This window comes from Cnephaeus nilssonii, assembly GCF_951640355.1.
Source record: "Cnephaeus nilssonii genome assembly, chromosome: 6".
NCBI classification, from domain to species: domain Eukaryota; kingdom Metazoa; phylum Chordata; class Mammalia; order Chiroptera; family Vespertilionidae; genus Cnephaeus; species Cnephaeus nilssonii.
The window spans coordinates 89395207-89409872 of NC_137077.1; the positions used below are offsets into that span (position 1 = coordinate 89395207).

The window sequence follows — 14666 nt, forward strand, 5'->3', positions numbered from 1 at the left end:
TGTGCATTAGCTCTTCTCTCAGGGTAGGTAAAGTGGCTGGCAGTGCCTTGTCCCATGGGTGTGTCGGGTAGGATAGCAGAATTAAGCCACCTGTGTGGACAAAATTATCACGGACTTGGGGTTTCCCAGTTCTGATGGTAAATGATATCCTAGGAACCATCGTCACCAAAACAAGGTAATGCTTTGTAACAGTGAATGCAGCCGAGTGACTCTTTGGATCCAATCTGCTATTGCTTCCTAGAGATACCCATTTCCCACTCAGATAATCTCATGATGACAAGCCCATTTTGGAAATGCCCAAGTCCAGCGAGTATAGAGATACACCGGAAGCAGAGGTTGGGAAACTACAGCCCACAGGCCAAATCTGGCTGCTGCCTGTTTCACTGGAACACGGTCACACTCGCTCCTGTATGAACAGACTAGGGCTGCTTTTGCAATGACAGAACTGGGTAATTGCAAGAGAGACGATCTGGCCGTTTATTGAAAACAATTGCAGACCTAGAGACTAAAGTGAATTTAGGGAACTGTCCCTTCTCTGAAAAGGTCTTCAAAAGAGAGACCCAAGCATCTAATTATTAGAACCTGATTCTAGCTGCAAGTTTCCAAGCACAGGAAATCCAACTTTTGAGGCACAGAATCTGTTAGGGACAATAACCTCAGGATTCAGAATGTGTTCTGGACAAGAACCTTCCTGTACTTTGAATAATGTCTCACCTATGTTAAACTGCACCCCTTGACCAGATCTGTGAAAGGCAGAGAGGTGTGTGTGTGTACATATGTATATATGTACATACATATACGTATAGCTACATATACGTACATACATTCGGGGATTATTCCAAGAGGGACAGACTGTCTCTTTTTATGCCCTGGGCCAAGAGCCAGGGAGGCAATATCTGCTCCCGAAAGCTCTATAGTGAGGAAGTCCAGCTGTGTACGTGCTTCTGTCTCATTCACACGCCAGCTTACTGTCAAAGCTAGAAAGCCCAATGGCGAAGGCCTGGAGTGCACACAGCGGGTAGTTGTAGTCCAGAGTGAACACATCGTCTGCCACACGTCCAAACTGCATGACAATATAGTCAGCTAGAAGCAGAGGGAAAATATGACGTTAGAAGATAATGTGGTTGTACTGGGGAAAGCCTCCGAATAGGTCAGTTACAGTTAATCAGCGGGTCTCTTTAAAATGGGCAACTTTTAGAAGAATGGAAAGATTTATTAAAAAGAATATCTGCTAACCATGAGCAAAGTTTCTATTATGATTCCTCTCAACTACAGGGGACGGGAGGCTCCTCCTGACCAGATGAAAGGGAAAGAGGAGAGAAAAGTCGAGAGCAGCTGGCTGGGGACAGTACAAGCTCCGTGAGCTAGAGCTGCCAGGATCCTTTACTGGGTGAGTGAGGGTCATTTGCATTTGCTTCCCAAACAGCCTCCTCTACGACTTCTCTGGTTGGCCACAGGGAGAAATCTCTCACTCTCTTCAGCCCTCCTCAAGACAATAGTTCAAAAGTTTTATTGTAACACTGTTGTAAATCATTTCTTTCTCAGATAATTCTCTCCTGAATGTAGGTTCCTATCAGTGACAGGAAGTGTTCATTTCCCCACCATGTAAGAATAGCCTCCCTCCCATTCCCAACCAGCCCTTCCTGTGGCTTACGGTCATTTTCGTGGACTATCTGGAAGTTCTTCACAGATGCCTGAGTGACCCGGCCATGGAAGTTCAGGACATAGGACTGAGTGTCATCATTCCACACTGGGGCCTTGTTGTGCAGCTCAATCAAGTTTTCCATGGTTTTGTTTTGCCATTTTGAAAGCAAGCTCTCATGGTCCTGTTTGAAAGGAAAATCATTACTCTGTACTGAGAACCATAAGAAACAATTTGCTTGCAACCCTGACGGAGAAGGTGGACAGGGGACTATTTCCTCCATTTCAGGAACAAAGTAAAGCAGAAACAAAGAAAGCAAAAAATTAAGCTGGGGTTTTTTATTCTTGAAGATTAGCATCTGTCTTTGCAGATTAAGAGGTTGCAAATCAAGCACTCTAGCAATTGCTCTGCAATGTACTTCTCCTGAGGTTCTGGAATGATGGCTCTCCTAAAGAAGAGTATGAGGGCCCTGGCCTTTGTGGCTCAGTTAGTTGGAGCATTATCCCTGGCACCAAAAGGTCACCGGTTCGATTCCTGGTCAGGGTACATGCTCAGGTTGTGGGTTCAGACCCCAGCTGGGGTGCCTACGGGAGAACCAATCGATATTTCTCTCTGACATCAATGTTTATCTCCCTCTCCCTTCATCTCTCTCTAAAAAAAAAAAATCAATTAAAATGTACAAATAAATTAAATAATTACATAAATAAGAGTATGAGCAATACTCCAGTTCTGGAAGAATCAATAATTTTTGGATTGACTCTTCTATATTGTATTCTTGTCTTTTAGAATCCTTTGCTGATTAAATATATTCTTACATTTTGTGGCCGAAATGGGATCCGTTCATGATTCATATTCATCCCTGGAATGATCACAGACATCTTCCTAGGACCTTTAAATCCAAACACATTTGTCTCCTGAAAGATAGGTAAATAAGACAGAAATGAAAACAAGACCACATTCTTCATGCAAGACTCACTTGGGCATGTAAAATGCTGACAATGTCAAGAGTACTAAAGCTGCTTATTACTGTAGTTTAAACAAAGAGACAGATAATCAAAACCAGGATCATAATTATTTTTCTCTTTTTTAAACCTAATTTGAACATTTGAATTTAAAATAGATATACTGGCTTGAAAATTTACTCTTATTCTTTAATCTTAAATAAACTTTGAGATAACTGCGAGCAAACTGTCCAATTTTGTCATCGATAAATATTTTTGTCCCAATGAGGGTATAGCACTTTCTGATCTACAGTGAGAATTACGTGTAAATTAAATGGAGTCTGTATCAGGAGGTAAAATCTCAAATGCCTGTCAAGCCAGGCAGATTATATGTATAAAATAAGCACATCAAATAGGTGGATATATGTTTGTGTGTATATTCATATACATATGCACATGTACACACATGAAAGTCATGCATAGTCATGCACGTTGAGACTTTGGGATCAAGCAACAACTGAAAGGAAGCACCGGGTGCCATGCAGACGTACACAAAGGAATGTCAACCACATCCAGTGGTCAGGAAAGACTGCTCTGGTGACATCAGCTGATATGGTAAAGGCAAGGAAGGGAAAAGGGAAGGCTCTCAGGAGAGGGAAGATCATACGGTGGATAAAACAGGAGAGTTGTGTGGACAGAATGATGGCAACAGGAGGGAGAGTTCCACTAGGACAGTCTGAAAGGAAAGGCTAAAGTGTTAGGGCTTTATTCTGTACACAATGGGAAGTCATACAAGATTTGAAACAGGAGAACAGCAGGTTCAACTGGAGTTCTGTTTTAGGAAGATTTATCTGGCAGCAGTATAGAATAAACTAGATAGAAAAGACTAAAAGCAAAGAGATCAATTTGTAATTTATTGTAGCCTCTGGCCAATGGATTAAGAGGTCATGAAGGTCTGTGGTAATCCAATGGCATTAGGAAAAGAGAAGGCAAAACATATTACACAGTAAAAGAATAAATGAACTTGGCAATTCATAAATAAAACTTGAATAGAGAAAATGATTCCAGTAACAGAAAAGGGGATCACAGAAATAGAAACAAGCTTGGGAGGGAGGATTATGAGTTCAGTGTAGGTTAAGTTCAGTGTGGGTCCAGCAGGACATCAGGAAGTTAAGGAAAAGAGTACATTCCGAGGACAGCACTTACATAACAGATGGCTGCCAGCTCCTGCCGGCTGTGGGCCTTTTCTCGGGCCTTGGCTGGGCTGACACCATGGTCATAAACTGTAAACTTGGTCCCCATGAGGTTGGATCTAGAATCAAAAGAAATAATCATCATAATGATCTATATATTTTTTTCTTCCACAAACACAATCTAGGAGAGGTGTGTAACAGAGTAACTGCCTGTTCTCCAAATATCTAAATGTTCCTCATCACTTTTCAAAGATCTCTCATTAAAACAATGAAAGGACTTAGATTTTCTTTTAACTTATTATTCTTTATATTATACAACATTAATATATGCTCATTGTAAAAAAGATATAGATTTTTCTGAAACTACAGTGTTAACCCAAAAATAAAAGGCTGAGCGAGAGGCAACAAGTATTTATTTGAGATTAAAAAAAAAAAAAAAGAATAGCTATTTGGGAAGCACTGTTGGTGCTGCCATTAGGAGATAAAGGCAAGAGCTATATATGAGAAAGGGAAGGGGAACAATTACATCACTATGGGGGAGGCACTGCTATTAGTGCAGATAAGCTAGCATAGTGACACTAATTCACAACAGTGTTTTTAATTCTTAGTCAAACAGCCATCAGTCTGGTAGTCATACTATCTGCTTTCTTGTTATCTTGGCACAATACCGTTTTAGGCCCAGTCCAAAGGTTATTTTGCCCTGTTTTAACATTTCAAAGGTTTGAGGCATAAGACATGCAAGTCAATTCCTCTGGGGTGGCAGCTCTCTCTCTCTCTCTCTCTTTTTTTTTTATTGTCTACAGTTTTACATATGTCTCCTTTTCCCCCAATTGACAACACCTCCCCCCCCCCCCACCCAGTCATTCCCACCCCAGGCAAGCCCCCACCACCCCAGTGTCTGTGTCCATTGTCTGAGTCCATTTTCAAGTGGCTCCATTTATATTATTTTTTACAATAAGAATAAAAGTACCAGAAAGAATAGGATAGTGATACAAGGATGCTTTCACCTGAGTTTGCCAACATAACTTTCCCCTTCACGAGATAAATCTGTTGGATCAGTGGAGATAAGGTAGTTGGATGTTTTGCTCTTTTTCCGTTTTCTACCAGCAAGAAGAAATATCTGGAAAAAGAGAAAAAAAGGTCAGTTAAAAATGAAGTCAAGAGAATTGCTATGGTTTGTTCTACCTTCTCACTTTGCAGCCCCTGCCCAAGGTGCAGCCGTCCTCGATGCCGTCCATCAGCAGCAGCTTCTTTGGCCCAGGCCTGAGACAATGCCAATGCCCCCGGCGGTGGGGACAAGGCCACCGGCACAGAGCAACATCGGCCAGCCACTCTACAGTGACAGTGTGGGGCTTGCTGATCTTGTTCCCTCAGTCGCCTGGCCACACAAGGACTACGGAGAAGTAGGTCAGCATGACGGCCCCACGGATGGCAGTAGCTACTTCCCTGTGGCATGTAACACCCTGACCAGCATGTCCGTTGCATTCCCAATGGTGACAAATGCCTTGAACCTGGTCTGCTGGCCAGCACGAGTCTGCTTTTACAAGGACATAATCTTTAAAAACCTCATCCTTGAAGAATGCCCCTACGAAAAAAAATCAACCATCTCAGATTCCTTGATGGGCAGGCAGAAGAGAGAGATCTTCTCCAGGGATTTAACTGTGTCTTTGACCAGGCGACTGAGCTTAGTGAAGGGCATCACCCCTTGGCCTTGGCCTTGGCCTTGCCTCACAAACTCCGTGGCCTCAATCCCCACCATAGACAGAAGTCACTTGGGCCTCCCACCACGACCCACAGGGTCTCATCCTACCTCAGCACCAGTGTCATCACCACTTGGCATTTTCTCAGAGAAGACCAATCTGTGGGTCTTGATCCCTTTTCCCTCATAATGCTTCTCAGAATTCACTATCAGTATTTCCCCACTATGTAACTTTTCTAAATTCACTAGCTTGGTTCTCTGTAAAACTTTATCCCTAAAAACATCTAGTGACTTTTTTAAAAAGCTTCATCCAATTCCATGAATAAGAGTCTTTACAACTTTACGGGAGACAGGATCCTAAATACCTAACCTTCCCATTCTTTACTGACACTGCGGTCCTAATATTCCTTTTTGCATTTTATTGGGGGTTTTTCTTTGTATTTTTTAAAATTTTGTGATTTTAGCCCAGCCAGTGTGGCTCCATGGTTGAGCATCAACCTATGAACCAGGAGGTCACGGTTTGATTGCCAGTTGGGGCATATAGCCTGAGTTGTGGGCTAGATCCCTACTGTGGGGCATGCAGGAGGCAGCTGATCAATGATTCTCTCTCATCATTGATGTTTCTATCTCCCTCTCGTCCCTTCCTCTCTGAAATAAATAAAAATATATTTTAAAAAACTTTTCAGATGAATACTCTCTTTATGCTTCCTTGCTAAAACCCTATTGGACTTAGACAATAACAGGGAAGCAGAAGAGTTGGAGTAGTTAACGGGAGACTTTGGAATCAAACATATGGATTTGAATCTGGCTCTTAAACCCCAGTTACTTTGTCCATAAAGCAGGGATATACATCCTATCTTACCAGGCTGTCATAAGAATTGTAGGTGATAATTTATATAAAGCATTTAGGACATACCTGGTACATCATAAACATTCAATAAATAGTGGTAATTATAACCATGATATTTACTATCACCATCTAATGTATAGGACCCTAAAATCATCCACTTAGACCTGGTATTAATACAAAATAAATTGTTCATTAGCAAGTATAAACTGTCTCAAACATAGGTACAAAGTAAGTTAGAATTTCTAGGGTGAGAAACAATATTTTTCATTTGTATATTCTTCTATATTTCTAATTCCTTCTATTCTCTAAAACTTGCTCTTTTGCCCTGGCCAGTGTTGCTCTATGGTTAGAGTGTTGTCCTGTGCACCAAAGGGTCATGGGTTTGATTCCTGGTCAGGGTACAGGTTTCAAGCAGCTGATCAGTGATTCTCTCTCATCATTTATGTTTAGATCTCCCTCTCCTGTACTCTCTCTGAAATCAATAAAAACCAAAAAGAATCAACCAATGAATGCATAAGTAGAACAACAAATTGATGTTTCTCTCTCTCTTTCTTCCTCTCTCTAAAATCAATAATTTTTAAAAAAAGAATCAATCCCAGCCAGTGTGGCACAGCAGTTGAGTGTAGACCTATAAACCAGGGGATCATGGTTTAATTCCTGGTCAGCGCACATGCCTGGGTTGCGGGCTTGATTCCCAGTAGAGGGCATGGAGGGGGCAGCTGATCCGTGATTCTCTCTCATCATTGATGTTTCTAGCTCTTTCTCCCTCTCCCTTCCTCTCTGAAATCAATAGCAATATATATATTTTTAAAAGAATCAATTCTCATACCTTCCGATTTTCATCCTTTTCCAAGTGCATAAAGTAAGTGGGGAAGAGACCCCGATCCATTCCTTTTTTATCCCTGGTTATCCGACACTTTACTGTGACACCTCGAGGAGCAGAACTATAAGCAAAATCCTCTAAATTCTTTACTTCTCCCAGCTGGTTATCAGTTTGTTGGGCTGAAGTACCTGAAGCTCCTGTATCCTGAGAGAATAGCCATACATGAGCAAAGGAGGTAGAGTCAGAAAAACCTCATACTCTCTTTGAGAAGTACTTAATGGAGAAAATAGCTTAGATTTATACCCCTATGTCTTCAGTCTTCTGACAAAATAATAGAAAACTCTGAGGAGTTAGGTAAGTATATGAATACTGGGAGTGATGAAGGAGCTAAGTATGAAAATGGGATATAGTGTCACAATAGCTGGCTTGAGACATGAAATTAGAGGTCATGAACTTTACGTCTAAATTAGAGCTTAAATCTTTTGAAGCAACCCTCATTCAGTAATGGTATTTAAATACTGAATGTATATTTGGGAAATAAATTTGCTCCAAAGGAAGAAGTTTCAGGTCAACATACCATGGTTGATTTCTGGCTGGATGCAGAACTGGGTCTCTCTGCCTCTGAACATGGTGAATGAGATAATTTTTTTCCTTCTTCTTCCTCCCCATCAGTCTCCTCATCAAAGTTCAAACTACCTGAGATACCTAGCAGAAAAAGAAGAACTGTCAACAAAAGTCCTTTTAAAAATCAGAGTTTTATTTTGGGATGATGAAAAAGTTCTGGAACCCTTGTGCATTGCTGGTGGCAAGTAAAATTGAGTGGAAATCATTATGGTGGTTCCTAAAAAAATTAAATACAGAGTTACCATATGACCCAGCAATTCCACTTCTGAGTATATACACAAAAGAACTGAAAGCAGAGACTCAGATACTTGTGCACCAATGTTCACAGCAGCATTATTCACTATATTCAAAAGGTGGAAACAACCCAAATTCCCACCAACTGATGAAAGATAAACAAATTGTGGTACATACATACAACGGGCTATTAGTCAGCCATAAAAAGGAATGAAATTCTGATACACGCCATAACCTGAGTGAATCATGAAGACATTCTGCTTAGTGAAATAAGCCAGACACAAAAGGACAAATACTGCCATTGATTGCACTTACATGAAGCACCTAGAATAGTCAAATTCATAGAGACAGAAAGTAGAATGGTGGTTAGCAGGAGCTGAGGAGAGAGGAGAATGGGGAGTTATTATTTAATAGATACAGTTTTTTATTTTGGGATATTGAAAAAGTTCTGGAGATGGGTAGTGATGATAATTGCACAACAATGTGAATGTACTTAATGCCACAGAACTACCACAAAATGGTTAAAATGTATATTTTACCAAAATAAAAAAATTCAATGATCCATTGTTATCTAAATCAGTCACTTTCTCCTCTATATTTTGTTCATTTCTAGTCTAATTAATTCAAGTTGAGAATATCTGAAATACTATTACTTTGAATTCATGAAGCACCTCTTACAGAAAATTTAAAACTATTTTATTAAAAACTATGTTTTATTAATCAATGTCACCCCCAACAAATTTAATTTTTAAAAAACTATGCTTTTATTTTATCCTCATATTTATAAGAGTTTGAAGAGGGGATACTAGTAGTTTTATTTTTTGTTTTGTTTTTTACTTGTTTATGGAACATACCAGGAAAGGAACACAAACATAAAGTGTGATGTATGTTATATAAGAAGTAGGGTACTCACATCTAAAATAATAAAAGCACAATATGCTAATTAGACCAGAAGTCCTTCCAGATGACCTTCCGGAAAATCTTCTGGAGAAGCCGGGGCTGCGAGGGAAGCCCGGGTCCCGGGTACCTGCCGGCAGCTAAAGGGAAGCCTGGGTCCTAGGTGCCAGAGGGAAGCCAGTGCTGGCAGCCTACTCTTGCACGAATTTCATGCATCCGGCCTCTAGTTCACATATAAAAGTATGAGGCTCAGGGCGAGAAAAAGAGGCAAAGCTAAGACCTAAACTAAATTTCCTTTTTTGCTTAGTCTATAGGGTGAAGTTATCCATCATGTAACAGTTAAAATAGCCCCCAAATCATTAATTTATAAGTAGATTTAACAACAAGCAGTGTGGTTTTTTTTCTCCAAACCATTTCCTACCCACATTCAGAGTGGGGACAAATATGATCTACTTTTACACAGTTAACTAATAAATTGGTGTTAGCTTTTCTCAAGGACACACAAAGATAAAGGCCAATCAAAAGAGTCATCTCAAGTGAAAACATATTTTCACACAAATACTTATACATGAATGTTCACGGCAACATTATTCATAATAGTCAGAAGTGGAAAACAACCCAACTGTCCATCAACTGATGAAGAGATAAACAAAATATGGCATATCCATACAATGTAATGTCATTCAACAATAAAATGGAATGAAGTACTGATACCTGCTACAACACAATGAACACTGAAAAAACTAAGTGAAAGAAGCCAGTCATGAAGGACCACAGAGTGTATGATTCTATTTATATGAAATGCCAGGAATAGGCAAATCCAGAGATAGAAGGAAAGTAGACTGGTAGTTGCTTGGGGTGGAGGGGGTTAGAGAGAAATGGGGAGTGATTGGTAATAGGTATGAAGTTTGTTTTGGGGATCATGAAAATGTTCTAAAATTGTGATGACGGTTGCAAACCTCTGGGAATATACTAAAAACCAATGAATTGTTCACTTTAAATGAGTAAATTGTATGGTATGTGAATTATCCATATATATAAAGAGCCAGGGTCTATAACGTCCAAAACAACCAAACAGATGACCGAACACTGGAAGTCAGTCCTGCAGTCAGGGCAACCCAGCACTGACTGCCAAAGGGCTGTGGATCAGGCCTGGAGAGAGGCACGGAGAGAGAAGCAGGGTCTGATCCACAGCCTCTGTGGCAGTTGTTGATCAGCCCTTGCCTCTCTTTCTCTCTGGGCCTTGCCAGCAGCTGTGGGGGCTGCTGATCAGCCCCGCCTCTGATTAGGCCCAGAGATAGGCCCGGAGACTGGCATAGAAACCGACCAATCAGAACCAAATCTGGGTGAACTGTGAGGAGCCAATGGCTACTTAGGAGGCAGAGCTTTTGACACTGACTGGCATAGAAATCAACCAATCAGAACCAAATCTGGGTGAACTGCGAGAAGCCAATGGCTGCCTAGGAGGTTGATAGAAATCAACCAATCAGAACCTAATCTGGGTGAACTATGAAGGCAGAACCTAAAGTGGGGGCTGAGGAGGGGTTTTAAGGGCAACAGCTATTTGGTGTAAGGTGTAAGAAAGCGGTTCAAATTTTTAATGACTAGTTTGGCAGTATAGTGCATATGGCTGGCTATCAGTCCAGATATAGGGATTATGTATTTTTGTCTGCCAAGAGCATCTCCTCCTACTGAAAAGGCCACCCTCCCCACCCCCATTTAAGCAATGCTATCCTATATAATCTATCTATACTAATAAAAGGGTAATGTGCTAATTAGACCGGGTCGACCAGCCATCTTCCGGACGTCTGACTTCCTTCTGGACAAAGCCATAGTGGTAGAAGCTGAGGCAGAGGCAGTTAGGGGTGATAGGCCAGCAGGGGAGGGCAGTTGTGGGGGCGAGATCAGGCCAGCAAGAGGTCAGGGGCAATCAGGCCAGCAGGGGAGGCCAGTTGGGGCGAGATCAGGCCTGCAGGGGAGGGCAGTTAGGGGTGAGATCAGGCCTGCAGGGGAGGGCAGTTAGGGGCGATCAGGCAGGCAGGCAGAGGGGTTAGGGGCAATCAGGCAGGCAGGCAGAGGCAATTAGGGGTGATCAGGCAGGCAGGCAGAGGCAATTAGGGGTGATCAGGCAGGCAGGCAGAGGCAACTAGGGGCAATCAGGCAGGCAGGCAGGTGAGCAGTTAGGAGACAGAGGTCCCAGATTACAAGAGGGATGTCCAATTGTCGGGTTAGGCCCGATCCTGTAGGGATCCCACAGGGATCGGGCCTAAACTGGCAGTTGGACATCCCCCAAGGGGTCCCCGATTGGAGAGTTGGAGAGGGTGCAGGCTGGGCTGAGGGACCCCCCCACCCCGTGCATGAATTTCGTACACCAGGCCATTAGTATCTCAATAAAGCTATTATAAAAAAAACTGGAGACCCAGTGCACAAAATTCATGCACTCACAGGTGTCCCTCAGCCTGGTCTGTGCCCTCTCGCAGTCTGGGAGCCCTTGAGGGATGTCTGACTGCCAGCTTAGGCCCGCTCCCTGTGCGGGCCTAAGCCAGCAGACAGACATCCTTAGCACTGCTGCGGAGGTGGTAGAGAGCCGGCTCCTGCCACTGTTGCTGTGCTCGCCAGCCGTGAGCCCAACTCAGGGCTTCTGGCTAAGTGGCACTCCCCCTGTGGGAGTGCACTGACCACCAGGGAGCAGCTCCTGCATTGAGCATCTGCCCCCTGGTGGTCAGTGTGTGTCATAACGACTGGCTGTTCCACCATTTGGTCTATTTACATATTAGCATTTTATTATATAGGAGGGAGGGACTGACAGAGGTCAGAGGGGAGGGTGATGGACATAGACAAAGGTGTGGTGATGAACAGAGGTTGGGGGGGCTGGGTGGAGGAGGGTAAAGAGGGGGAAATGGGAGACATCTATAATAGTGTCAACAATAGAATAAAAACAACAACGATATACCACTACACTACACACCTATTAGGAGAAAAAAAAAGATACATATGAACTATGTATTTACTACTTTGATAAAATTTAAAAAGAAAGAATTTTGTCCAGAAAGGAGTGTTGTTGAAAATTTTTTTATTTTATTTTTTTATGGTAATGCTAAGGAAGCTTCAGAGTCCCTGTGAGGGCTGGATTTGTTCTGGGGGAAAGAGCAAGCAAGTTGCAACCAGCAGCATTTTGGATAACCTGCCTGAATTGATTTAAAATAGAAAGGGACAGATTCCCCAAGCCTATAGTTATTTGTAATTTATTTTCTTATTCTAAATAAAGTCATTTTTGAACCTTATTTAAAAAATCTGCCCCCCCAAAAAAATTAGGCCTCACAAAACCTGTTAGTCCCTGAGGGTCGGGGTCCCCAAAGGAGTTCGGATTAATTCATTATATTTACTTGCTCCTTTTAATTCTTGTTCTAGGGAGAGTGAGGACAGTTTTTTACTCAGTAATTTTTATAATAAGAATTGTATTGGAACCTACTCCTTCTTTGGCTGTTTACGGGTTTACCTTACTGGGAACTCAGAGACTAAGCCCTTTGAAGATAGGGATAGAGCTGTATTGTGTTTCTATAATACAGGCACAATGTTAATACAACTTTTATAAATATTTGTTGGAGAAACTGATAAATTTCAGTGCCATGAGGCATTACTTTTCCTTCTACTCCATCTCTTTACTGAGACTTTTGTGCAAAGCATAAAGCTGAGGGGATGGGAAGGTAGAGCAGAGTAAAGTTGCTTTATCCAAACCCTAGATCCCATACTTTGATTTTACATAGTAGATGCATTTCTGAATGACATTTTGAATTGGGTATATTAGATTTTGCTAATATCAACTCCCTTTACTCATAGAGATTATTTTTAATGATGTTTAAACATTTCGTACTATGAGGTGCAAAAATATTTTATTTCAAGAATCTTTGTGCATTCTTTCTGTAGTAAAGTGAATTATCAACATGGTACGTCTATTTGGGGGATCTGCTTAAAATGGGGCACACAAGTACTAAATTCGGCTCTAACAATGACTAATTTTCACACCACGTGTGGAGTTAGATGGCTATTGGACATAACCATTTCTTTTGGACCCTTTGCTCCCACAGCACCTGCCTCAACAAGAGGAGGTGTCCTGACCCTCCATGACCTCTTTGTCATGGCGTCCGCGGTGCGTCTATTGCCTGAGGCCTTGGCAGTCAGCTGGGCATTGACCTTCCCAAGATGGCGGCAACCTGGACAAATGCACATCAGGGGCGGGGTCCCATCGGCAGAGGCCAAGCAGGAAGGCACAGGGGGAGGGAGAGCTTTCAGGCAGGCCAGCTGAATTGGAGGACTTGCACCAGCAGCTTCCCTCCTCCTTTCCTCTCTTCCTGGGCCAGTGGCCGGACGGCTGAGGGGAGCGGGAGCCACTGGTGAGGCCGGGTGCAGGATCTCGAGGGTAGGGAGCCTGAGGTGCCAGTCCTGGCCGGGCGGGCGGCAACTTCTTTCCCCAGCTTTTGGAAGGTGTTGGGGGCGAGGACGTGTCCAAGCCTCTGCGCTGGGATGAGGCCTGGAAAGGAGGGAGGCTGCCCCCTTCCGCACTGCTGGGTGGGATGTTGCGGGGGAGGGGCTGTGGATCCCTAGCCCAGACCCACCCTCCCAGGGGCAGGTCGTGGGCTCAGGTGCTGTGGAGGCCACCGGACCCTTGGGGGCAGGAAGGAGCATCTGGGCCTGCCCTGCAGCGAGTCCCTGGCTCAGGTGTCTGAGTGGCAGGCGGGTAGTGAGTGGCGAAAACTGGCCCCAGGCCTGATAGCTGAGGCGTGCAAAAATTCTGCCCGGGCAGCACCAGGGCCACGAAGTTGTGGCAGATAAAAAAAGCGGTGGCATCTGTGGCCTCGACACTGGCGCACAGGTTCTGAGAACCTGGCAGGGTGCAGGCCACGCCTCTCCTGCCTCTGCCTGGCACGGGCTCCACCGCACTGCAAGAGCCACTGCGCTCCACCCCACCGCCGCGAACCACTGCTCGCAGGCCGGGGGGAGAGACCGAGAGGTGCTCAATGCACCTCATGGTGACCAGTCATTTGGTCATTACAGTCATCACAGACACTGGCTTTTTATATATATAGACTCTTTGGTTTGTGAAGAACATTTTTTCTTTTGTTTTCTAAAATTTTGTTTTGTTTTCTACCTTTTTTCATAGCAAAGGGTATAAAACTCTTGGGATCTCACTATCCTATGGATAGCTTCACTTAGTACCATGTTTTGAAATGCCATTTTTATACCAAGAACTCAGTTTATATGAATACTGGAGGCCCTGTGCATGAAATTCATGCACAGGTAGGGTCCTTATGCTTGGCCTGCGATCAGAGCTGATCAGGTTCCCCACCTCCCCGCCTCTTCCTTCCCTCACTCCCTCAGCACCCTGCTCACCCACCATATTCCGCGCCACCCTCTGGTGGTCAGTGCACATCATAGCGAGCGCTCAAACTCCCGTTCTCCCAGTCAAACTCCCAAGGGGACACTTTGCATATTAGCCTTTTATATATATAGACTAGAGGACTGGTGCACGAAATTCGTGCACAGGGGGGTGGAGGGTGTCCCTCAGGCCGGCCTGCACCCTCTCCAATCTGGGACCCCTCGAAGGAAGTCCTACTGCTGGTTTACAGGGATCAGGCCTAAACCGGCAGTCAGACATCCCTCTCGCAATTTGGGACTGCTGGCTCCTAACTGCTCACCTGCCTGCCTGCCTGCCTGATTGCCCCTAACCACTCTGCCTGATGGCCTGCTAGCCCCCAAATGTCC

At 43.6% G+C, this 14666-nt stretch overlaps 1 protein-coding gene across 3 annotated transcripts in view; it reads right to left on the reverse strand.

Annotated features, from left to right (window-relative positions):
• The window catches only part of TULP3 (TUB like protein 3), a 38088-nt gene that overhangs the window by 1354 nt on the left and 22068 nt on the right, over nucleotides 1–14666 (reverse strand). The window contains exons 4-10 of one of the 3 annotated variants that reach the window (XM_079775934.1): nucleotides 7726–7853; nucleotides 7155–7352; nucleotides 4784–4896; nucleotides 3790–3895; nucleotides 2458–2556; nucleotides 1655–1826; nucleotides 970–1083 (exon numbers count right to left, since the gene is read on the reverse strand). In XM_079775934.1, coding sequence (XP_079632060.1) covers nucleotides 970–1083; nucleotides 1655–1826; nucleotides 2458–2556; nucleotides 3790–3895; nucleotides 4784–4896; nucleotides 7155–7352; nucleotides 7726–7853 — 930 coding nt within the window. Of the gene's footprint in view, nucleotides 1–463; nucleotides 1084–1654; nucleotides 1827–2457; nucleotides 2557–3789; nucleotides 3896–4783; nucleotides 4897–7154; nucleotides 7353–7725; nucleotides 7854–14666 lie in introns of those variants that run through there. The other 2 variants (XM_079775935.1, XM_079775936.1) reach the window with 2 other exon arrangements.